The following is a 26,748-nucleotide window of genomic DNA, read 5'->3' as shown; positions in this document are numbered from 1 at the left end:
TCTCCTTGTTTTGGCTTTTTCTTTATTTTTTTTTAAATAATTTTAAATTAGTGTAAGGCTTTTTTTTTCTAATTGGAGCCAAAACTCAGAGATAAGAAATTGTAGGGTTAATTGATTTTTGGAATATCGTATAGCTGGTGATGCATACGGTGCTAATATTCTAGTCATCAGAAAATGAAGTCGGATGGCAGGAAAATCTCTGCGCCTTCTCGAGGCGTCACTTGCAGAGCAGCTTTAATTAAAGTAAGATATATCTGAGGCTTGTTGGTGATTCCGTTCGCTTTCCAGGGTGTCAATGATGGAGGAGACGGGTTGGTAACTAGCATGATAACGTGCATTCAGGATTTGGGGAGCTTAAAGTTTGAAGCCCACAGAGATGGGCGGATACGACTATGGATTGGCCAGATGATGCCTTTATTCCTAGGGAGCTCAGACAATGCCAGGTAGCCGGCAGAGATGCCAAGAGTAGCAGGCAGCGCTGATAGGTGAGAACGCCGTATGGTGGAGAAGTCCCCCCCCCCTGTTCTTTTAAAGAGGGGCATCGAAGTATAAAAAAAAAGACGAAGGATCTAAAGCAAATCACAGAGGAGAATCAGCAGCTAGCAATAACAGTCAAAGGGGAGGGGGAGTGAGGTCTCAAGTCCCTCTGTGGCAGAAAAGGAGATATTAGATGATACAAGGAGCTACAGATTGTCAGCAGCAGATCTGCGTTTCCTTGGGCACGTTCTGTATTTAGATGCCATGGGTAACAGTTTGTCCAGCAGCATCCCTACATTCCCCAGAGGAAGCCAGACCAGGATCCACAGGGTCCATCAGCAGCACCACCTTAAAGGTAGGTCATAAGAATGATAAGAATGATGCACGCTGATTATTTTAAAAAAAAAATGGGGGGGGGGGATGCATTGGTGGGTTTACGTGGAATCGTATGTTATGGCACGTGATAGCACAGGCAGCTCTGCTACATCTTCCACATACTCTACCCTTTCACTGCCTAACGATCTCCAACTGTTGGATGGCATAAATGGCAGCCTACAGGTGTCCTGTACAGATGTTCCCGTCAGAGCCGCCGCTCCTGTCTTCCCCAGTCTACGATTCTTTGTCTAATTATAGGGTCGGATTTCATTGGATTAGTCATTATATGGAAGGATCTCTTATAAACCCTGTATGCATATGTTACCATATTTATTAGGCGGGCATGCAGAACTTTCGATTTGTTATACGGAGTCGCAGGTTTATCAAACTTTTAGGAAGCTCCACTGATACGATCATATGTCAGACGGTTTATGTCGGAATTGTCTTGAATTTTATATAAATGATTAGAAAGTGAAGTTTAGCATATTTTATAAAGTGGAAAACCATAATCATGATCCCTGATGTGAACGAGACCTTCACTTCCAAAATGACAATGTTCCGCGTGATCACAGCGCTGGGGTACAGTGCAGACTGCTATATGACGGCAGGGCACATAATTGCTAAAATACCTAATGGGAGGCGTGTGGTCAACGAAACCACATTCCTACTGATTTTACTAATCAATATTAATCTCCTGATATCCCCTAATTGGGGGCCATGTGTGTTAGCAGCCGCTGGTAGCCCACTCAATTTAATGCTAATTGCTGGGCGGCATCTGGATTTGCAGCAGCTTGAAACAAATGACATGTCCTGTTGTCAGTGGGAAAAGCAAGTGAGCCACCTGCAGCTGTTAAAGGGAACCTGTCACCTGAATTTGGTGGGACTGGTTTTGGATCATATGGGCAGAGTTTTCGGGTGTTTGATTCACCCTTTCCTTACCCGCTGGCTGCATGCTGGCTGCAATATTGGATTGAAGTTCATTCTCTGACCTCCATAGTACACGCCTGCACAAGACAAGATTGCTTTGCGCAGGCGTGTACTACGGAGGACAGAGAATGAACTTCAATCCAATATTGCAGCCAGCATGCAGCCAGCGGGTAAGGAAAGGGTGAATCAAACACCCGAAAACTCCACCCATATGACCCAAAACCAGTCCCGCCAAATTCAGGTGACAGAGTCCCTTTAAAGTGCACGTCATAACACCCTTAAAGGGTTCTTTCATACATTTTAAGTGACTATCTAAACACAGGACACAAGGCGACTTGCTGATTGGTAGCGGTTCAACTGCTGGGACCATCAATCGAAAAAAAGACCCCAGAGTAATGCAGTGGTGGCCGTATATGTGAGCTTCCTCTTTATTCATTGTCTATGGGTTTGCCAAATATAGCACTTGGTTATCTATATCCATCCCATAGGAAGGAACTAAGGCGAGGGTCACACGACCGTATGTTCAATTATTGGACAGAATCGGGTCAATTATGCTAATCATACTCATAGTGTGATCCAATTCTCTCGGATGAGGAGAAGATGGAGAAAAATGTTTCCATCTTCTCCATTCTGTCTGTCCATGGAAATTTGACTGCACTCAGATGTCATCAGAGTGCAGTATGATGGTTTCCACTAACTTGCATGGCCGAGTGCGATCTGAATATTGGATCAAACTCAGTCATGCTGTGAGTTTTTTCTCGTCGTTGGATATGTTCGCGCATCCAAAACCATTCCATAAATCTGAATATGGTTGTTACATGGATTTTTTTAAAACAAGAGTTTTGAAAATAATATTCCAACAGATCTGAGGAACTTGTTCTAGTTTCATCGTAGGAAAAGGGCTCCAAACAAGCAGAGGTCTATGCACATGGCATTGTTCCGGGCAATATCGTATGCGCTCGAAATCCTACGGAACGGTGCATGATGAATTGCTGCGCTCCAAATGCGATTTATAATAATGACTTGGTATATGAAATGTGTATGAAGCATTGTTTATAATTCATGACAGTCTGGGGAATGACTTCATTGTACACAGAATTATAAACTCACACGATAAAAAATCCTGAAAGACAGGATTTACACAACGTCAAGCTTCACTGGAGCTGAAGCCTTCCTACCAGCGGAACATTCCTTCCAAAAGTCGGATCCCATGTCAGAGCTGTGATTTGGGGAATATTTATGACTTTCTTCTGTGTAGGGAATACTGATTCTATGTTTGTAGCATTTCATTCCATAGTCGGAGCATTGATCCCGATTGTGTTCACACGTACAGTGGGGCAAAAAAGTATTTAGTCAGTCAGCAATAGTGCAAGTTCCACCACTTAAAAAGATGAGAGGCGTCTGTAATTTACATCATAGGTAGACCTCAACTATGGGAGGCAAACTGAGAAAAAAAAATCCAGAAAATCACATTGTCTGTTTTTTTATCATTTTATTTACATATTATGGTGGAAAATAAGTATTTGGTCAGAAACAAAATTTCATCTCAATACTTTGTAATATATCCTTTGTTGGCAATGACAGAGGTCAAACGTTTTCTGTAAGTCTTCACAAGGTTGCCACACACTGTTGTTGGTATGTTGGCCCATTCCTCCATGCAGATCTCCTCTAGAGCAGTGATGTTTTTGGCTTTTTGCTTGGCAACACGGACTTTCAACTCCCTCCAAAGGTTTTCTATAGGGTTGAGATCTGGAGACTGGCTAGGCCACTCCAGGACCTTCAAATGCTTCTTACGAAGCCACTCCTTCGTTGCCCTGGCGGTGTGCTTTGGATCATTGTCATGTTGAAAGACCCAGCCACGTTTCATCTTCAATGCCCTTGCTGATGGAAGGAGGTTTGCACTCAAAATCTCACGATACATGGCCCCATTCATTCTTTCATGTACCCGGATCAGTCGTCCTGGCCCCTTTGCAGAGAAACAGCCCCAAAGCATGATGTTTCCACCACTATGCTTTACAGTAGGTATGGTGTTTGATGGATGCAACTCAGTATTCTTTTTCCTCCAAACACAACAAGTTGTGTTTCTACCAAACAGTTCCAGTTTGGTTTCATCAGACCATAGGACATTCTCCCAAAACTCCTCTGGATCATCCAAATGCTCTCTAGCAAACTTCAGACGGGCCCAGACATGTACTGGCTTAAGCAGTGGGACACGTCTGGCACTGCAGGATCTGAGTCCATGGTGGCGTAGTGTGTTACTTATGGTAGGCCTTGTTACATTGGTCCCAGCTCTCTGCAGTTCATTCACTAGGTCCCCCCGCGTGGTTCTGGGATTTTTGCTCACCGTTCTTGTGATCATTCTGACCCCACGGGGTGGGATTTTGCGTGGAGCCCCAGATTGAGGGAGATTATCAGTGGTCTTGTATGTCTTCCATTTTCTAATTATTGCTCCCACTGTTGATTTCTTCACTCCAAGCTGGTTGGCTATTGCAGATTCAGTCTTCCCAGCCTGGTGCAGGGCAACAATTTTGTTTCTGGTGTCCTTTGACAGCTCTTTGGTCTTCACCATAGTGGAGTTTGGAGTCAGACTGTTTGAGGGTGTGCACAGGTGTCTTTTTATACTGATAACAAGTTTAAACAGGTGCCATTACTACAGGTAATGAGTGGAGGAAAGAGGAGACTCTTAAAGAAGAAGTTACAGGTCTGTGAGAGCCAGAATCTTGAGTGTTTGTTTCTGACCAAATACTTATTTTCCACCATAATATGCAAATAAAATGATAAAAAAACCAGACAATGTGATTTTCTGGATTTATTTTTCTCAGTTTGCCTCCCATAGTTGAGGTCTACCTATGATGTAAATTACAGACGCCTCTCATCTTTTTAAGTGGCGGAACTTGCACTATTGCTGACTGACTAAATACTTTTTTGCCCCACTGTATCTGAAAGACGTCAATCCCGAGTACAGAAATGGGAAAAAAAGAAATATACTATTTCTGTCAAATACAGAAGACTTGTCAAATATTTAATAAAGACCTGTCCGCTGTTCTGAAATGTTAACTTTAATTCATATTTATCTGTCCTTATATATTATTTCTAAACACTCTTTTTTGGTGTTTACTTTGTATCTCCATTCATACTGCTCCCACACCCACAAATGATACACCATTGGAAAGGTAAACTTGCCCCTTCAGCAAGAAAATAGCCAATCAAACCACACATCCACGATGTGATCACAAAATACAGTTTAAACATTAATTTTCATAAACCTGCAGTAAGGAAAAATGACCTGCAGGTGGCACAACACTACCCCAAAGCACACTACCCCAAAAGCTGCTTACAGACATCACAAGCAAATCCTAACATTTGCCTTGGGGGCTTTCCAGCTTGCCGAACTCCTTGCCCAATTCGAGGATTGCACACTTCACTGCAGGTGAGTCACATATGCAAACACATTTGTAAACATGCACTGCTTTTTCAGTGATTACTTTGCCCCACACACACAAATAGTACACAATTTAAAAGGTAAACTTGCCCCCTTCAGCAAGAAAAGACACAAACAAACCACACATTCATGATTTGATCGATAAATACAGTTTTAACATTCATTTTCAGAAACCTGCAGAAAAAAACAATAACCTGCAGGTGGCACCACAACCTCAAGACATTTTTTTAGCCTCTATTTATCAAACCAATTTATTGTATTGCCAATCTACATATATAAATACCTCTCTGAGTTCATCATCTCATTAAATACATTAACATTTGACCAGCTTGATTTTCCTGAAATTGCCTGCGCCCCCGACAACATGTGCGAAAATTTTGCACAGACCAACTAGGATTCCTTATAAGAAGACATCTTTTCTTAGATCTCTCCAGGAGGAGTAACAGAGGAAAAGCACAACACCTCAGGGTTATGAGAAAAAGGCTCCAGATTTGCTATTTCATGGGGAATACAAGCAAATACTAAATCAGACATTTCAGAAGTAATGATGGATCAAATTTTAATTTGCTTTTGTAATTCTGTCAGCCCGTGACCTGACTGCAGCCTACTGTCTAGGGACTTGTTCACACATTACGAATTTTCTGTCCTGATTTGCGGAGAGAAAATCTGCAGCCAGCGGATTACAGTAACAGCCGGGTGGATGAGATTTCAAAAATCTAATCTAAGCACTCTGCATTATTTCTGGGTGGAAACTGACCAGCAATGTGGACTATCCTTAGGATAGGTCATCAGTGTCTGATCATTGGGGCTGCAACACCCGGACCCCCACCCCCGATCAGCTGTTCCCGACGTCGGTGGCGGCAGGAAATGCACAGCTCCATCGATGGAATAGTGGCTGCAGACAGGTACTGCATGTCCACCATCTAGTGATTTGAATAGGGGTCAGATGTGCAGTACCCAGCCATGGCCACTATACAGTCAACAGAGCTGTGCAGTTTCGGTCACTGCCGACATCGGGACTAGCCGCTCAACAGGGGTGTCAGGTGTTGCACCCCCACCAATCAGAGAATGATGACCTATCCTAAGAACATCAATATTAAACTCCCGTACAACCCTTTTAAAGATGTCAATTCTTTCTATGGAATTTCATCACAGATGTCATTCTTTGCTTTGCATAAGGTGAAATCAGCACCAAAATCTGCTTGCAACTCATTAATTTTTTTGTTTGAGATCTGCAACAAAATCCACAAGAGATTTTTTTTTCTGTCCCATAAATTGTAACATAGCTCATAGCATAAGACTAAGGGTATGTGTCCACGTTCAGGATTGCATCAGGATTTGGTCAGGATTTTTCATCAGTTTTTGTAAGCCAAAACCAGGAGTGGAACAATTAGCAGAAAAGTATAATAGAAACATATGCACCACTTCTGTATTTATCACCCACTCCTGGTTTTGGCTTACAAAAACTGATGGAAAATCCTGACCAAATCCTGATGCAATCCTGAACGTGGACACATACCCTTGATCTGACTAAGGGATCTATATATATATCCAGTGTACCAGTCTGAACACAGCCCTAAAAAAAGACCTGTTAACCATTTAAGTACAGTATAGGAAGAAAGCTGTCAATCAGCCACAGGAGGGCAGGGAATGACATAGCTCATAAATACTGGGGCTTAGCGCTGACTCGTGCTTCATCTAATAAAGGGGGGCTTTATGGAAACCACTATAGGACAGCCAGTAAGTGACTAAGTGCAGGAATCATGGTCTCTGTCACTGCTGAGATCAGGCAGCATAAACCTGGTGACAGCTTCACTTTGAGCTTGCAGTAGCATAGATCATAGCTGTCTCCCTTTATGCCACGGTCCGCCGCTTAGTTACTGGTGCCTGCAAAATGCCTGAGGTTTTACATTTACATGGGAAATAAACAAGGCTGATAAGATCTGACAGCTTTCTTTAGGTTTAGAGGCAGAATAGAAAAACATGAATGTCAAGGGGAATGGCTTCCGTTTAAAGAAATGGAGTGCAACAGACATTAAAGGGGTTGTCCCCTTTCATAAACTGTAAGCTGTGATAGTCAAAAAACAAGCTCCCCTCCCTTGGTCCATCACTGATTCTCGACCGCTGCCTGGACTCTTTTGTTTATCTGCAGCGCTTGCCTTTGTTTGCTAAGCGACCACCTGATAGGCATAGATAAAATCACTTATATCCTCGATTTGTACCGTCACACTATACGATTTACCTACGATCACGACCAGCGATACGACCTGGCCGTGATCGTAGGTAAATTGTAGTGTGGTCGCTGGAGAGCTGTCACACAGACAGCTCTCCAGCGACCAACGATGCCGAGGTCCCTGGGTAACCAGGGTAAACATCGGGTTACTAAGCGCAGGACCGCGCTTAGTAACCCGATGTTTACCCTGGTTACAAGCGTAAAACTAAAAAAAAACAAACAGCACATACTTACATTCTGGTGTCGTCAGGTCCCTTGCCGTCTGCTTCAAGCACTCACTGACTGCCGGCCGTAAAGTGAAAGTGAAAGCACAGCCGCTGTGCTCTGCTTTCACTTTACGGCCGGCAGTCACAGTGCGGGAAGCAGACGGCAAGGGACCTGACGGACACCAGAATGTAAGTATGTGCTGTTTGTTTTTTTTTAGTTTTACGCTTGTAACCAGGGTAAACATCGGGTTACTAAGCGCGGCCCTGCGCTTAGTAACCCGATGTTTACCCTGGTTACAAGCGAACGCATCGCTGGATCGCATCGCTAGATCGGTGTCATACACACCGATCTAGCGATGACAGCGGGAGATCCAGCGACAAAAGAATGTTCTAAACGATCTGCTACAACGTACGATTCTCAGCAGGATCCCTGATCGCTGCTGCGTGTCAGACACAGCGATATCGTAACGATATCGCTGGAACGTCACGAATCGTACCGTCGTAGCGATCGAAATGGTATAGTGTGACGGTACCCTCAAATCCTATGGCCACCTAGGCAACCAACATTTTCTTATTGTTTAATTGCATCTAAAATAAAAGAAAGCAGGTCTGCAATACATAAAAATCTCACTTTTTTGTTTGATCTACAGCTCCTATACAGACCTATGTGTCTCCTTGGTAACAGACAACAATCTCTGCGTAGTCTGATCCTGCATCCATATTCTTCCACTTCTATTATATTTTTTGCTAACAGAGAAAAAAATCAAACGAAAATGAAATTACTGTCTACTAAAGACCTCTAAACATGTCAAAGTTTCATTTTTTTTACCTGTTTGGTGCTTTCTTCATCTGCCTCCCATCACCCAGCATGGTTTCTAAATTCAGCATATAGTACTCGGTATAAAGGCTTCTGAGTCCCTGTGTGACCCAGTTTTCTCATGAATGATCACATGACTTTGATACCATGGAAGATCCTGGAGCCTCAGTGTTCAGTGTAGTAATTGGCGAACTGGACTGTTTGTCTCAGCTGACCAAAAAGAGATGGTTCCATTGGATCCCATGTGGCATCTAAAATGTGCGTCTAATAGTCCAAAAGTAGCTTCTTCTGTGATCGAGAGGAGTGCTTACAAAAAGTCCACTCCTTACCAATCACTGTGGTTTCTTTTCCCCTGCATGAGTCATCATTAGAACTACAATTCTATGTTACCGAAAATACTTTGTAGTTCTAATGATGACTCACGCAGGAAAAAAACTTCCTGTTTCTACATAGAGCTCAGAAGGGTTCACCTAGTTTTGAAACAACGGAAAATAAAATAAATAACTGGGTCGAAAGACAAAATGAGCAATTGTAAGTACACAGGGGCATATTATATGATGACTGCCTTATATTAAGAGGATTAAAACTTTGATGGGAGAAGGAGTGTTTCTTTAAGTGACTTTATTTTATGTAAGCCTTTATTTTCATTTTAGGTAACATTTATATTCTTATTTCGGCACTTACAGGGTACAATAGTTGCAGAGAACTAGATTTCCCCAGTACTGTGCTGCTTTATTCCAACAAACAGTAATGGGACGGCTTCTGATATTAGATATATTATATGGAATTGCTGACGAATCAAATATATAAAGTGGCTCCAAGGTGGGACTTACCGGATACAAAGAAATCATTTCTTTTATGATTAAAATAAAATGAAGAGATGATATGTCTTTTGCTGTAGGCGACGTCACAGCATAAAGAGACAGGGATCATATTAAGCTCTCCCTGGATGTGTGATGCACGTTGGTAACTTTTTTTTACAGATTCACTATGAGACACAATAGCTTCAATTTACCTCCACAGCTTTCATCATGAATATAAAGATCTGATACATAAAGTAATATGGAGATAGTCATTAGATGTAAGGCCGCATTCAGACGCCCGATTTTCACGTATGATCGCTATCCATATTTTTTACCGATAGCACTCATACCTGTGATTGTCTATGGGGCCATTCACATATCCGATTTTTTTTTTTTCCCCTGACCGGGTGGTCCACCGAATATATCGAAGACATGTCCCATTTTGATCTGAGGGTCGAATCAAAACCAGCAATTCAAATCAAAGGGTTCGTGAAAAAATTGGACCGCACTCGGATGACATCTGGGTGCAATTTAATTTTCAGGGACTGTCAAAATGGAGAAGGTGGAGAGTCTTTTGTAAAATTTCTCCGCATATGAGAAAATTGGATGACACTCAAACCACACTGTGATCAGAGTCAGATTGGAATAATTGCTCTGATTTTCTCGTACTTGAAAAAACTGGATGTGTGAATGAGGCCAAATAGAGCCATAAAACTCTGAATATCCAATTATTACGTTCTTTACCACAATGTATTGATCTCAAACACTATAAAAATTAGTCATATGTTTTTCAAGATATTTCTTATTTTAGAAAACAATCTAAATTGGCATCGGTATTAAAAAAAAAAAAAAGCCAAAATTGAATTAGTCTGATTTTGAATACCAGGCACAGCGATGGAAAAAATGGCCCTATTTCTTTGGGGGAAGCAACCCTTTTAATACTCTCGTTGGAAATGTGTTAATTATGTTGTCTCAGGATAGTAGACCATGTCTATACATCCTACTCTGTGATATGGATGTCATGGATGGAGAGCCCTGTGGAATAGGGACCAGTCTGTACCATAGGTAACTTGTACTACGAATCCATTAATGGCTTGCGATGCTCAGCCTATCTCACGCTCATCTTCAGCTTTCCAACTCGTAACTTCAACCAATAAGAGAATTTCACATTTCACCACTGCCCTGAATATCTGCCGCCAGTATAATGTACCAGCCATAGACTGACGGAAAGTGGCCTTGATTTGTTGGCTGGATGACTAAGAACTCACAAGGGATGATTCAATATAATCTGATGCTTTATTAGATCATTTCTCACTGTATAGGGAATGAATCTAAGGATTCCTTAATATATTATTGTCTTAACGGGAACCTGTCAGACGACTAATGCTGCTCTAACTACAGGCAGCATGAAATACAGAAAGGCTCCCACAATACAAAGAGTTGTCTTCTACTCAAGAAGAGGTGTGGTGTATCCATTAGGTTGGAACACTTTTAGGGCTTCACCGAAGAGTGGAATCTAAGGAATTTAATCATTTTCCTCCTATAATTTCTGGTCTGGGCAGGTCGAAGAAGGGAAATGAGATCAGGATACAGTCAGATTAATAACAGCCAGGCTTGAACTGGCCAACAGGAGAACAGAACAATCCTCCGGTGGGCCACTGTGCAAGAGTGGGAGGTGGACCACCACCCTCTTATATGAGCAGTACTTGGCACTATACACTTGAATCACTATTTACAGAGGCGGAATCTTATTCATTTAACAATCTACCCAGTTGATTGTTATATAAATTTGTGATTGTGGATAATGTTACATTTGTATGTAGCTGAAAAGCGGGGTCCTGGAGTTGGTAATTGGTGAGCCCTCGGCTCCCCAGTCTAACACGGATAACAGCATACTCAGTTTAGAAGCACACCTCTGCGCAGACAGGAACTTAGCAAAGCCTAATGTTAAGCCAGTGAGTGATGACCGCGTAATTATCCAAGGCTAGGTTGAGGAAGATGAACTTTAGCTATGGAGGCAGCACTCACCGGATGTCCCAACTAGAGTTCGTGCAAATTGATTCTCTGGACTAGTCCAGCATTAATCTCTGGACATGGAACGGGACCCCTGAGAATCACCTCCTACCTCCCGGCATCTACAGCTCTTCCTTTGATTAGCCGGCCTGGCAGAACCTTACATGTGCATCATACCGCAACGATGTCATCATGTCCTGTTGGATAATTAAGGCAAGAACCACCAATTTCAGGAGGTATAAGGCTATTCTGAGGTCTCCCCTCGCATGGCCACAGATTATTGACCTGGCTGCTGGACTGGGTCCTATGAATCGATTCGCACCAATTGTAGACCCAACAGGTCATTGGCGGACATAGAGAGAAGAGGGCCCTGTGCAAGAACAATATATGGGCCCTTTGCAGTCCAATAGCTCATCATAACTCATTATAATACCAGCAAAAGAATATGAGATTTTCAGGAATCCACAGCAGAAATTAACTTTTTCGAGGATTTTTACTGCAGATCTCTCATTGCAAAAGGTTAAATCAGAATTTCTGTAAGGCTTTCACGTGGATTTTCCTTACAATAAATATATTTTTCCTCTACGCTCGGATATGTTTTTATGGATTGTTTAATTTTAACTACTGAATTTCGATATTGCCCTGGAGAAATTGAATAGTGGCTTGATTTATATATTACTCTATGAAGCTTTCTGCCACTTTCCTTTATTGTCAGCATTGATTTTTTTCTTTATTTTGTGACTCAGTGCTGCAATCCTCAGCATCCTTATTCACTGACTCTACTCCCGGAAAATGGGGAGAAGGATCTCAACCCTTACCAGCGTCAATGGTGCTCCAGTGATCATCCCACGCTGTCCCTCTTGTTCCCGGTCTTTTATATTCTGACACATGTACCCTAGCAGCCATTTATTAGTAGTCACTCGTTAGTTATACTCTTGAAACCTGGAGTATGAGTCATAGGAACTGCAGGATGATCTCACCAGTTCATTTTATCATGTTCCTCCCAGCTCAGTCTAATTGTCATTTATGAACATCCATTCCCACGTAATGGTGAAGCCAGATAGGAATATTATTTGTACAGGCTGTCAAAATTTTGATACCAGACACCTGCTTATACATGACATACAGTCCTTCTGTTATTGCCTGGATTGCGAACATCAATTACATCCAAGCCACATTCATTCTCTTATGTCATATTGGTTATTTTGAGCTAAGGCTACTTTCACACTAGCGTCGGTACGGGCCCGTCGCAGTGCGTCGGGCCGACGTACCGACGCATGCTGTGAAGTAAAAGCACAACGGGGGCAGCGGATGCAGTTTTACAATGCATCCGCTGCCCCATTGTAAGGTCCCAGGAGGAGGGGGCGGAGTTCCGGCCACGCATGCGCGGTCGGAAATGGCGGACACGACGCACAAAAAAAGTTACATGTAGCGTTTTTTTTTGCCGACGGTCCACCAAAACACGACGCATCCGTCACACGACGGATGCGACATGTGGCAATCCGTCGCAATGCGTCGCTAATGAAAGTCTATGGAGAAAAAACCCATCCTATGGGCAACTTTGTAGGATGCGTTTTTTCTCCAAAACGACGCATTGCAACGGAGGCCAAACGACGCTAGTGTGAAAGTAGCCTAATCGGTCAGAATTCTTACCCAGAACTGTGGAGCCACATTTAATGGAGCTATGGCCATATCCGTCTACTAAACTATAGCCATAACCATATTATAATGCACATTAGCGTATATATTACATGTTTCATCTAGAGATCTAGAGTTAGTACAAATCAATTTACCAGATGGGGTTCAACGGTAACGTCGGTACTTTCCAGCCGCTTGGCAATAGCCCTGAGAACTACCTTTTACATCCACAGCTTTTTTTTTGCGGCGTGATGCAAGTGTCATCGATCAAGGTCGACAAAGTTCCATGAATCGATTCGCACCAACTCTACTAAGAACATATAATGTTCTCATAGTACAACACATATTCTACTAGTAAATCCCTAGATATACAGTCATGGCCAAAAGTATTGACACCCCTGCAATTCTGTCAAATAATACTCATTTTCTTCCTGAAAATAATTGCAAACACAAATTATTTGGTATTATTATCTTCATTTAATTTGTCTTAAATGAAAAAACACAAAAAGAATTGTCCTAAAGCCAAATTGGATATAATTCCACACCAAACATAAAAAAGGGGGTGGTCAAAAGTATTGGCACTGTTCAAAAAATCATGTGATGCTTCTCTAATTTGTGTAATTTACAGCACCTGTAACTTACCTTTGGCACCTAACAGGTGTAGGCAATAACTAAATCACACTTGCAGCCAGTTGACATGGATTAAAGTTGACGCAACCGCTGTCCTGTGTCCTTGTGTGTACCACATTGAGCATGGAGAAAAGAAAGAAGACCAAAGAACTGTCTGAGGAATTGAGAAACCAAATTGTGAGGAAGCATGAGCAATCTCAAGGCTACAAGTCCATTTCCAAAGACCTGAATGTTCCTGTGTCTACCATGCACAGTGTCATCAAGAAGTGTAAAGCCCAAACCTCCCTAGATGTGGACGGAAAAGAAAAATTGACAAGAGATTTCAACACAAGATTGTGCGGATGTTGGATAAAGAACCTCGACTAACATCCAAACAAGTTCAAGCTGCACTGCAGTCCGAGGGTACAACAGTGTCAACCCATACTATCCGTCGGCGTCTGAATGAAAAGGGACTGTATGGTAGGAGACCCAGGAAGACCCCACTTCTTACCCAGAGACATAAAAAAGCCATGCTGGAGTTTGCCAAAACTTTACTTGAAAAAGCCTAAAACGTTTTGGAAGAATGTTCTCTGGTCAGATGAGCCAAAAGTAGAGCTTTTTGGGCAAAGGCATCAACATAGAGTTTACAGGAGAAAAAAAGATGCATTCAAAGAAAAGAACACGGTCCCTACAGTCAAACATTTCGGAGGTTCCCTGATGTTTTGGGGTTGCTTTGCTGCCTCTGGCACTGGACTGCTTGACCGTGTGCATGGCATTATGAAGTCTGAAGACTACCAACAAATTTTGCAGCATAATGTAGGGCCCAGTGTGAGAAAGCTGGGTCTCCCTCAGAGGTCATGGGTCTTCCAGCAGGACAATGACCCAAAACACACTTCAAAAAGCACTAGAAAATGGTTTGAGAGAAAGCACTGGAGACTTCTAAGGTGGCCAGCAATGAGTCCAGACCTGAATCCCATAGAACACCTGTGGAGAGATCTAAAAATGGCAGTTTGGAGAAGGCGCCCTTCAAATATCAGGGACCTGGAGCAGTTTGTCAAAGAAGAATGGTCTAAAATTCCAGCAGAGAATTGTAAGAAACTCACTGATGGATACCGGAAGCGGTTGGTCGCAGTTATTTTGGGTTTAGGTTGTGCAACCAAGTATTAGGCTGAGGGTGCCAATACTTTTGTCTGGCCCATTTTTGGAGTTTTGTGTGAAATGATCAATGTTTTGCTTTTTGCTTCATTCTCTTTTGTGTTTTTTTCATTTAAGACAAATTAAATGAAGATACTAATACCAAATAATTTGTGTTTGCAATCATTTTCAGGAAGAAAATGAGTATTATCTGACAGAATTGCAGGGGTGTCAATACTTTTGACCATGACTGTAACTGTCTTCTGAAGTAGATCTATCTACAGTATGTATCTATCTATCTATCTATCTATCTATCTATCTCTATTTCTACCTACCTATATTCTCATTAATCTAGCAATCCATCTATTTAAAAAAGGCTCAACTACTTATGAGCTGAAACATTGATTTTGTGCACATGGGAAAATAAATCAGTATTATTTTGTATCTGAGTCATTGGAAGTGCTGCCTACATGTCCAAATTTTCCTATTTTATCTATCTAAGGGCGCAGTCAGATGGCCATATAAATCAGAATGAAGTCAGAACTCAGTGCACAGACTGGCTGGCGGCTCTCCTGAACCGAATGTGACCGCTTCATATATTCCTATGCAGCAATCACGCTCAGGTTGGGAGAGTATTCCAGAAAATTATTGCAATTACACATGTTTTATTATACACGTTTATTTCCTTTGTGTATTGGAACAACACCCCCAAAAAAAACAGAGTAGAAAAAAGGCAAATTAGACATAATTTCACACAAAACTTCCAAATATGGACTGGACAAAATTGTTGGTACCTTTCCAAAATTGTGGATAAAGAACTTTGTTTCAAGCATGTGATGCTCGTTCAAACTCACCTGCGCCAAGTAACAAGTGTGGCAATATTAAAATCACACCTGAAACCATATAAATAGGGGAGAAGTAGACTCAATCTCTGCGTTGTGTGTCTGTGTGTGACAAACTAAGCATGAAAAACAGAGAAGAGAACTGTCTGAGGACTTGAGAACCAAAATATCACTATTCCTCTGCTCAGTGAGTAATTGCTATGTTGTCCTATGGAAACTGTGTCTTGCTGAGTTGTCAGAGTTTTAATTGACAGCTTGGCTGTCCAATCCTGTGATGGGCTTGCTGAGCTGTTGGTACTTTGTTTGATAGCTCAGCTGTACAATCTGACTGGAAGGTGAGGGACTTTCTCCAGGTGTTCAGTGTTCTGGAGATTACCCAGCTACTTAACTGAGCTGCCCCTGATCCCTGGCAGACGTAGTTTGTGCTTCCTGGTGAGTGTCAGACTGATTCTGTTGTTTTGAGTTCTGATCTTCTGCTGCCTGAACCTTTGGACCATGTTATGACTACCCCTTTGTCTTGTCCATTGGCTTTGATCAACTATCTCTTGTTATTGACCCTGGACTGTGACCTGACTTATGCCTTTGTCTTTTCGCTTGGTCTTCTATGTACTCTCTTGGTATTGACCCTAGAACATTTGACTTTTCTCTCTCTCTCTTTCTGTCCATCAGTAGTGAATAGTGTCGCACAAAATTGTTAAAAAATATCAACAATCTCAAGGTTACAAATCCATCTCGAGATCTTGATGTTCCTTTATCAATGGTTCACAACTTAATAAAGATGTTACCAACTCATGGTGGTGTAGCTAATCTCCCAGGACGTGAACGTCAGAGAAAAACTGGTGAAAGGTTGCAAAGTAGAATAGTCCGGATAGTGGATAAACATCCCCAATCCCGTTAAAAAGAAATTCAAGATGTCCTGCAGGCTCAGGAGGCATCAATGTCAGTGCAAACTATCTGTTGACATTTGAGTGAAATAAAACGCTATGGCAGAAGCACCCTTCAAATATGAGACCTGGAGCAGTTTGCAAAAGAAAATTGGTCCAAAGTTCCAGTTGAAAGGTGTAAGCAACTTGTTGATGCTTATAGGAAGTGATTGATTGCAGTTATTTATTCCAGAAGATTTTGGGGGTTTATTGTGAAATTATGTCCAATTTGCCTTTTGTCCCTGTTTTTTTTGTGTTGCTCCAATAACACACAAAGGAAATAAATGTGTAATTGCAATAATTTTCTGGGATAAATACTTAATTTTCTGGAGTCATTTCAAGGGTGCTAACACTTTCAGCCATAACTCACTCACTCACTCACTCACTCACTCACTCACTCACTCACTCACTCTATCTATCTATCTATCTATCTATCTATCTATCTATCTATCTATCTATCTATCTATCTATCTATCTATCTATCTATCTATCTATCTATCATTCCCAGACAGATAGTGAGGCAGATGGCAGGCTTAGAAACAGCAATTACTACCAAATGCCATTTGCAGCTTAGTTCAGTTCCTTCCTTATTATGTGGGTGTGACGTCAGTTCTCCGTCAGCTTACAGAAGGGTCCTGCTGCCTGGAATGAAGAAACCTCACACTAACCCCAGATACTGACTGCAAAAATCTCACAATTATATCATTACAATGAGAAACACAAACAATGCTGCTGCATAAAGAAAATACCAAAAGTGCATAATCACATTTTTTTTACTGCTGATTTGCCAATTTTATTCTTGTACAACAAAGTTATAATGAGAAAACGCTAACAATTACTGTGCACACACAGACATATAGCTCTAGCAGTTGGATGCTTCCATGTGTTATCCGAGTATTGTCCATTTTTTACTGTCTACTCAGAAGGAGAAGATTGGATTATTGTTTCGTACATGTAATAAAAACTGATGCCAGTCTGATGGTAAAAACTGACACATGGAACAAAAGTGATTGAAAATTGGATTAAACTCCTGATAAAAATAGTTGTTTTTTTTAATTGTACTAACATCAGAGTGAGGCGAAATATTATTGGTCTATTGTCACGCATAGTGCAGGAAAGACTAAGTCCAACACTAAGGGATGAGGGGAAGGGAGCCCAACACTAGGGAAGGAGGAAGTAGAGACCCCTAGACAGATCTAAAGTCACCCTGTCTGCCCTAAACGTCCCTATATAGGTTCTGAACCTATTGCTGACCAGGAACCTAATTCCTCCCTGACCCTGACAATAAACCCTGCTTAGGGAAGAATGGGGTGTGCACTAGTTGATCACCACTACAACTAAAGACAGCTGGGATAGACTAACATGGGGAACACTTATCTTGAGTAGACTCAGAGATGTAACACAGACGTCCTCCAGCAACACCAAAGAGGAAGATAGCTGATTACTATAGCTCCAAGCCTCAACAGGGGGAAATGAAAATATCACCGGTGATTCTCAGCAGCAGGCTGGGAGTCTATAAACACCCAGGTCCAGGTATGTCAATTAGAGCCGGAGGGAGGTTGCCACTGGGTCCAGAAGTCAGAAGGCTTAAGAAGGTGTCTGCAAAGCCAAACACAGAGACCTTCTGCAGAAGGATGCAGTGCGACTGTCTGCAGCTTCTGACATACCCGTGACATGTATACAGGATACTGTCTACGTGAAGGAAGGGATAATAACTAGTGATAAGCAAACATGCTTGGATAAGGTGCTATCTGAACATGCTCGTGTGCTATTCTTCGGCGTGCTCGAAAAATATATTCGAGTCTTCGCTGCTGCAAGTGTCATAGCTGTTCGACAGGGATTCACTGTTTGTTAGACAGCTGCAGGGACTCAAACATATTGTTTGGGCACGCCGAAGACACTGGGTTAGCACCCGAGCATGCTTGGATAACACCTTATCTGAGCATTTTCGCTCATCACTATTAATGACATATTAAACACCACCTAAAACTTCTGCTATTGGATATTGCGGTATTCTAAATGGATCATACAGTATTCAGTCTTCCACTTACTTCCTCTTAATACTCTGAATATGTGGGATGTAAAGGTTGACGATGACGTGTTTCCTAGAGTAGCTGACTCACGTTGCCTTCATTACTTCTTAAGGCTAAGATACATTCTGTAACCCACCTGAAAAAGCACTTAAAAAATGAAACAAAGAACGTGTGCACATGCTCCATCTTTCTAAGCTTCTTTTACCCAAGTCAAAAGCGGTGAAGTGGCTAAAAGTAGTGATCTGACCATAGTTGTGGGCCGTACAGGTAGCGTCATCACTTATCACGCACTGTGCACATTTTATCATATCTATACTATTTTCTTGGATATGTACCCTTTCTTATGTCATGGATATATACACTTTGTATGATTTTTATGTACTGATTGGGGGTGGTCGTCTCGGTATTCGGGGGTTGGAACTATTACATTGTTTGAGTTCTTAACGTTATGTATGTTTTTTAAGATATTTTTTTCAATGTGCAATTATTTAATAAATACAAATCTATTTGATACATTGATGTTTTTATCCCTTTATCTTGGCATCCTTTTGGGCAAATCTAGTATTTACATTATTTGACCATTGGACATTTTAGTTTAGCTTGAGAGTAAAAATAAATAGATCTGCTTATTTTTCCACTCGTGGCACCTCGGTCACATTTCCGCGTCCGTCCAGTGCCTGACATTGCAGCTTAGCGTCATTCACTTGACTGCAGACTGCATCTAGCACAAGCTCAGTCTTATTCACCTGAATAGGGATCAACTGCAATACCAGACAAAGCCCCCGGTCAAGTCACCATGTCCTACTCCAGCCATCATTTATGTATAGACATTGTCCAGTCTCTGTATTAGTTTTCTCATAGTGCCATATGTTGCTGTTTATTCTGCTTGGCTCTCGCACCAGTAATTGTCTAGAATTTTCCATGTAAAACTTTCATTTTCTGAGATTATATTGCTTTGACCAAGTGCAGTTTATTAAAACTGGAATGGCCTTGGGTATACAATTCCAATGAAGAATTAGAAAAAAAAGAATCTTTCCTACTGGGAGTGCTGCTACCTCTACCTCTACTGGATAAAGTAGTATATAATAGAAAACATCTGTATTTTCTCTAATTATCTTCATTTTAAAGGAGGTGGAATAGTTCTTGGCTAATATCAGGCTCTAGTACTGTTCATGTAGTGGCTCAATTATTATTTTGCCAGCGATTTGACAAATACAGCAGGTGAAATAAGTATTGAACATGTCACCAATTTTCTAAGTAAATATTTTTCTGAAAGTACTATTGACATGAAATTATCAGCAGATGTCGGTAACAACCCATCCAATGCAAACAGGCAAATAAATCAATAGATGTACATAAATTGAGTTATGTGTAATAATGAGAATCACTCAGGGAAAAAGTATTGAACAAGTTTGCTGAAATGTATTTAATACTTTGTAGAAAATCCTTTGCTGGTGATGACAGCATCATGATGCCTCCTGTATGGAGAAACTAGCCGCAGGCATTGCTCAGGCGTGATTTTGGCCCATTCTTTTATGCAAACACTCTTCACATCCTGAAGGCCCCATGGGCTACTGTGTGAACTCTGAGCTTTAGTTCCCTTAAATTTTCTATTGGATCCAGGTCAGGTGATTGGCTAAGCGATTCTAGCAGCTTTATTTTCTTTATCTGAACCAATGCAGAGGTTCCTTAGCTGTGTGTTTAGGATCATTGTCTTGCTGAAATGTTCACTCTTGTTTCATCTTCATCATCCTGGTAGATGGCAGCAGATTTTCATCAAGAATGTCTCTGTACATTTGCCCATTCCTCCTACCTTCAATTACATGAAGTTTCCCAATGCCGTATGCTGAAAAACAGCCCTACACCATGATGTTTCCATTGCCAAACTTCACTGTTACTATGGTGCTTTTGGGGGTGATATGCAGTGTCTTTTGGCCTCCAAACATGGTGTGTATTATGGCATCCAAAAAGTTCAATTTTGGTCTCATCTGACCAGACTATATTCTCCCAGTATTTCGCACGCTTGTTTAAATGTTGTTAAGCAAACTGTAAATGCTCTTGAACATACTTTTAGTTCAACAATGGAGTCTTGTGTGGTGAGCGTGCATACAGGCTATGGAGGTTGAGTGCATTACTTATTGTTTTCATTGAAACAATCAGAGCTGCTGCCAGGAATTTCAGGGTCTCAAACTGGGAAGATTTCCGGGCCCCATTGAGATTTCGGCCAGGCTCCACCCCTCGAACCTTCCACAGTCTCACCGCCATCACTTCTTCCAGCCAGGACTTATTTTTACAGAAAATAACAGTTATCTAGAGCACATTCTCCACTTTTTACCCAGCTTCTACACTACACCAGATGATAAAAACAGATGAAAAAAAAGTGACATTGCCGCCTTGCACAGTGACTGGACACCCCTCACTGAAAACAGCATCTTCAAAATAAAATACATCACAGCAGCAATAATATCCAACATCCTGACACCTTCATCTAATAATGTCCCCTATCCTGGCTGCCACGCCTGCTCCTATATGTCCTCCTATGTCCTCCCATCATGTGTCTTCATTCTGCCCCCACATGTTCTCCCATCCTGGCCCCATATGTCTCCATCCTGTCCCCCGCATGTCTCCATCCTGCCCCCAGTTGTCTCATTCCTGCTTCTATATTTGTCCTCTCATCCTGACCCCATATGTCTCCATCCTGCCCCCATATATGTCTTCTCATCCTGTACCCCAATGTCTACATTCTGCACCCTATATGTCTCTATCCTGCTCCCCATGTCTCCATCCTGCTCCATGTCTCCATCCTGCCTCCCATGTCTTGACATGCCACCATATATGTCCTCTCATCCTACCCCCCTATTTCTCCATTCTGCCCCATATGTCTCCATTATGCCCCATATATGTCCTCTCATTCTGCCCCATATGTCTCTATCCTGCCTGTTATGATAAGGTAATTCAGTACCACAATGGACATAGAGGTCAGAGCATATACAGTGACCTGACAATAACCCAAAAACATAGAACGAGCTCTGAGACGTGGGAACTCTGCTGACCGCAATCCCTAATCCTCTCCAACCACACTAGAGGCAGCCGTGGATTGCGCCTAACGCTCCCTATGCAACTTGGCACAGCCTGAGAAACTAGCTAGCCTGAAGATAGAAAATAAGCCTACCTTGCCTCAGAGAAATACCCCAAAGGAAAAGGCAGCCCCCACATGTAATGACTGTGAGTTAAGATGAAAAGACAAACGTAGAGATGAAATAGATTTAGCAAAGTGAGGCCCGACTTTCTGAACAGAGTGAGGATAGGAAAGGTAACTTTGCGGTCAACACAAAACCCTACAAAAACCACGCAAAGGGGGCAAAAAAAGACCCTCCGTACCGAACTAACGGCACGGAGGTACACCCTCTGCGTCCCCGAGCTTCCAGCAAGCAGAAAAAAAACAGACAAGCTGGACAGATAAAAACAGCAAACAAAATAGCAAAGCGGAACTTAGCTATGCAGAGCAGCAGGCCACAGGAACGATCCAGGAGGAAACAGGTCCAATACTAGAACATTGACTGGAGGCCAGGATCAAGGCACTAGGTGGAGTTAAATAGAGCAGCACCTAACGACTTCACCACATCACCTGAGGAAGGAAACTCAGAAGCCGCAGTACCACTTTCCTCCACCAACGGAAGCTCACAGAGAGAATCAGCCGAAGTACCACTTGTGACCACAGGAGGGAGCTCTGCCACAGAATTCACAACAGTACCCCCCCTTGAGGAGGGGTCACCGAACCCTCACCAGAGCCCCCAGGACGACCAGGATGAGCCACATGAAAGGCACGAACAAGATCAGGGGCATGGACATCAGAGGCAAAGACCCAGGAATTATCTTCCTGAGCATAACCCTTCCACTTAACCAGATACTGGAGTTTCCGTCTTGAAACACGAGAATCCAAAATCTTCTCCACAATACACTCCAACTCCCCCTCCACCAAAACCGGGGCAGGAGGATCAACAGATGGAACCATAGGTGCCACGTATATCCGCAACAATGGCCTATGGAATACGTTATGTATGGAAAAAGAATCTGGAAGGGTCAGACGAAAAGACACAGGATTAAGAACCTCAGAAATCCTATACGGACCAATGAAACGAGGTTTAAACTTAGGAGAGGAAACCTTCATAGGAATATGACGAGAAGATAACCAAACCAAATCCCCAACACGAAGTCGGGTGTTGTGAATTCTGTGGCAGAGCTCCCTCCTGTGGTCACAAGTGGTACTTCGGCTGATTCTCTCTGGGAGCTTCCGTTTGTGGAGGAAACTGGTACTGCTGCTTCTGAGTTTCCTTCCTTAGGTGATCTGGTGAGGTCGTTAGGTGCTTCTCTACTTAACCCCACCTAATGCTTTGATTCATGCTTCCTGTCAATGTTCCAGTGTTGGACTTGTGTTTCTCTGGATCATTCCTGTGGCCTGCTGCTCTGCATAGCTAAGTGCTTCTTTGCTATTTGTTGCTATTTTTTCTGTCTAGCTTGTCTATTTGTTTTGCTGGAAGCTCTGGGACGCAAAGGGTGTACCTCCGTGCCGTTAGTTCGGTACGGAGGGTCTTTTTGCCCCTTTGCGTGGTTTTCTTTAGGGTTTTGTGTAGACCGCAAAGTTATCTTTCCTATCCTCGTTCTGTCTAGAATATCGGGCCTCACTTTGCTGAATCTATTTCATCTCTACGTTTGTCTTTTCATCTTACTCACAGTCATTATATGTGGGGGGCTGCCTTTTCCTTTGGGGTATTTCTCTGAGGCAAGGTAGGCTTATTTTTTCTATCTTCAGGCTAGTTAGTTTCTCAGGCTGTGCCGAGTTGCATAGGGAGCTTTAGGCGCAATCCACGGCTGCCTCTAGTTGTGTTTGGAGAGGATCAGGGATTGCGGTCTGCAGAGTTCCCACATCTCAGAGCTCATTCTATTATTTTGGGTTATTGTCAGATCACTGTATGTGCTCTGACCTCCATGTCCATTGTGATACTGAATTGCCTTTCATAACAGTCGGGGACAGTCGGGGACCCACACAGCGTCTGCGATTAGCGAAACGTTGAGCCTTCTCCTGGGACAAGGTCAAATTGTCCACTACATGAGTCCAAATCTGCTGCAACCTGTCCACCACAGTATCCACACCAGGACAGTCCGAAGACTCAACCTGCCCTGAAGAGAAACGAGGATGGAACCCAGAGTTGCAGAAAAACGGCGAAACCAAGGTAGCCGAGCTGGCCCGATTATTAAGGGCGAACTCAGCCAAAGGCAAAAAGGACACCCAGTCATCCTGATCAGCAGAAACAAAGCATCTCAGATATGTTTCCAAGGTCTGATTGGTTCGTTCGGTCTGGCCATTAGTCTGAGGATGGAAAGCCGAGGAAAAAGACAAGTCAATGCCCATCCTACCACAAAAGGCTCGCCAAAACCTCGAAACAAACTGGGAACCTCTGTCAGAAACTATATTCTCTGGAATGCCATGTAAACGAACCACATGCTGGAAGAACAATGGCACCAAATCAGAGGAGGAAGGTAATTCAGACAAGGGTACCAAATGGACCATCTTAGAGAAGCGATCACAGACCACCCAAATGACTGACATCTTTTGAGAGACGGGAAGATCTGAAATAAAATCCATAGAGATATGTGTCCAAGGCCTCTTCGGGACCGGCAAGGGCAAAAGCAACCCACTGGCACGAGAACAGCAGGGCTTAGCCCGAGCACAAATCCCACAGGACTGCACAAAAGAACGCACATCCCGCGACAGAGATGGCCACCAAAAGGATCTAGCCACTAACTCTCTGGTACCAAAGATTCCAGGATGACCAGCAAACACCGAACAATGAACCTCAGAGATAACTTTATTCGTCCACCTATCAGGGACAAACAGCTTCTCCGCTGGGCAACGATCAGGTTTATTAGCCTGAAATTTTTGCAGCACCCGCCGCAAATCAGGGGAGATGGCACACACAATTACTCCCTCTTTGAGGATACCCGCCGGCTCAGATAAACCCGGAGAGTCGGGCACAAAACTCCTAGACAGAGCATCCGCCTTCACATTTTTAGAGCCCGGAAGGTACGAAATCACAAAGTCAAAACGGGCAAAAAACAGCGACCAATGAGCCTGTCTAGGATTTAACCGCTTGGCAGACTCGAGATAAGTCAAGTTCTTATGATCAGTCAAGACCACCACGCGATGCTTAGCTCCTTCAAGCCAATGACGCCACTCCTCGAATGCCCACTTCATGGCCAGCAATTCTCGATTGCCCACATCATAATTTCGCTCAGCAGGCAAAACCTTCCTAGAAAAGAAGGCGCATGGTTTCATCACCGAGCAATCAGAACTTCTCTGCGACAAAACAGCCCCTGCTCCAATCTCAGAAGCATCAACCTCGACCTGGAATAGAAGCGAAACATCTGGTTGACACAACACAGGGGCAGAAGAAAAACGACGCTTCAACTCTTGAAAAGCTTCCACAGCAGCAGAAGACCAATTGACCACATCAGCACCCTTCTTGGTCAAATCGGTCAATGGTTTAGCAATACTAGAAAAATTGCAGATGAAGCGACGATAAAAATTAGCAAAGCCCAGGAACTTTTGCAGACTTTTCAGAGATGTCGGCTGAGTCCAATCATGGATGGCTTGGACCTTAACAGGGTCCATCTCGATAGTAGAAGGGGAAAAGATGAACCCCAAAAATGAAACCTTCTGAACACCAAAGAGACACTTTGATCCCTTCACAAACAAAGAATTAGCACACAGGACCTGAAACACCGTTCTGACCTGCTTCACATGAGACTCCCAATCATCTGAGAAGATCAAAATGTCATCCAAGTACACAATCAGGAATTTATCCAGGTACTCTCGGAAGATGTCATGCATAAAGGACTGAAACACTGATGGAGCATTGGCAAGTCCGAATGGCATTACTAGATACTCAAAATGGCCCTCGGGCGTATTAAATGCAGTTTTCCATTCATCGCCTCGCTTAATACGCACAAGATTATACGCACCACGAAGATCTATCTTGGTGAACCAACTAGCCCCCTTAATCCGAGCAAACAAATCAGATAACAACGGCAAGGGGTACTGAAATTTAACCGTGATCTTATTTAGAAGGCGGTAATCTATACAAGGTCTCAGCGAACCATCCTTCTTGGCTACAAAAAAGAACCCTGCTCCCAATGGCGAATATGCCCCTTCTCCAAGGACTCCTTCACATAACTCCGCATAGCGGCGTGCTCAGGCACAGACAAATTAAACAGTCGACCTTTTGGGAATTTACTACCAGGAATCAAATCGATAGCACAATCACAATCCCTATGCGGAGGTAGGGTATCGGACTTGGGCTCCTCAAATACATCCCGGTAATCAGACAAGAACTCTGGAACCTCAGAAGGGGTGGATGACGAAATAGTCAGAAATGGGACATCACCATGTACCCCCTGACAACCCCAGCTGGACACAGACATGGATTTCCAATCTAATACTGGATTATGGACTTGTATCCATGGCAACCCCAACACGACCACATCATGCAGATTATGCAACACCAGAAAGCGAATAACCTCCTGATGTGCAGGAGCCATGCACATGGTCAGCTGGGTCCAGTACTGAGGCTTATTCTTGGCCAAAGGCGTAGCATCAATTCCTCTCAATGTAATAGGACACTGCAAGGGCTCCAAGAAAAACCCACAACGCCTAGCATACTCCAAGTCCATCAAATTCAGGGCAGCGCCTGAATCCGCAAATGCCATGAAAGAATACGATGACAAAGAGCAGATCAAGGTAACGGACAGAAGAAATTTTGACTGTACCGTACCAATGGTGGCAGACCTAGCGAACCGCTTAGTGCGCTTAGGACAATCAGAGATAGCATGAGTGGAATCACCACAGTAGAAACACAGCCCATTCAGACGTCTGTGTTCTTGCCGTTCAACTCTGGTCAAAGTCCTATTGCACTGCATAGGCTCAGGTTTAAGCTCAGGTAATACCGCCAAATGGTGCACAGATTTACGCTCACGCAAGCGTCGACCGATCTGAATGGCCAAAGACATAGACTCATTCAGACCAGCAGGCATAGGAAATCCCACCATGACATCCTTAAGGGCTTCAGAGAGACCCTTTCTGAAAATAGCTGCGAGTGCACCTTCATTCCATTGAGTGAGTACGGACCACTTTCTAAATTTCTGACAATATACCTCTATCTCATCCTGACCCTGACACAGTGCCAGCAAATTTTTCTCTGCCTGATCCAATCCGAGAG

General features: G+C 42.9%; 1 protein-coding gene across 1 annotated transcript in view; it reads left to right on the top strand.

Moving 5' to 3' along the window:
- The first annotated feature begins 279 nt into the window (after positions 1-279).
- NEURL1 (neuralized E3 ubiquitin protein ligase 1) overlaps positions 280-26,748 on the top strand; it is a 325,658-nt gene continuing 299,189 nt past the window's right edge. The window contains exon 1 of the mRNA XM_069753689.1: positions 280-832. Within this exon, the coding sequence (XP_069609790.1) occupies positions 742-832 (91 nt within the window). The 5' untranslated portion in view covers positions 280-741. The remainder of the gene's footprint in view (positions 833-26,748) is intronic.

This window comes from Ranitomeya imitator, chromosome 2, assembly GCF_032444005.1.
Source record: "Ranitomeya imitator isolate aRanImi1 chromosome 2, aRanImi1.pri, whole genome shotgun sequence".
NCBI classification, from domain to species: Eukaryota; Metazoa; Chordata; class Amphibia; order Anura; family Dendrobatidae; genus Ranitomeya; species Ranitomeya imitator.
Note: the sequence above shows the minus strand (reverse complement) of the source record. Positions and strands in the feature narration are given on the sequence as shown.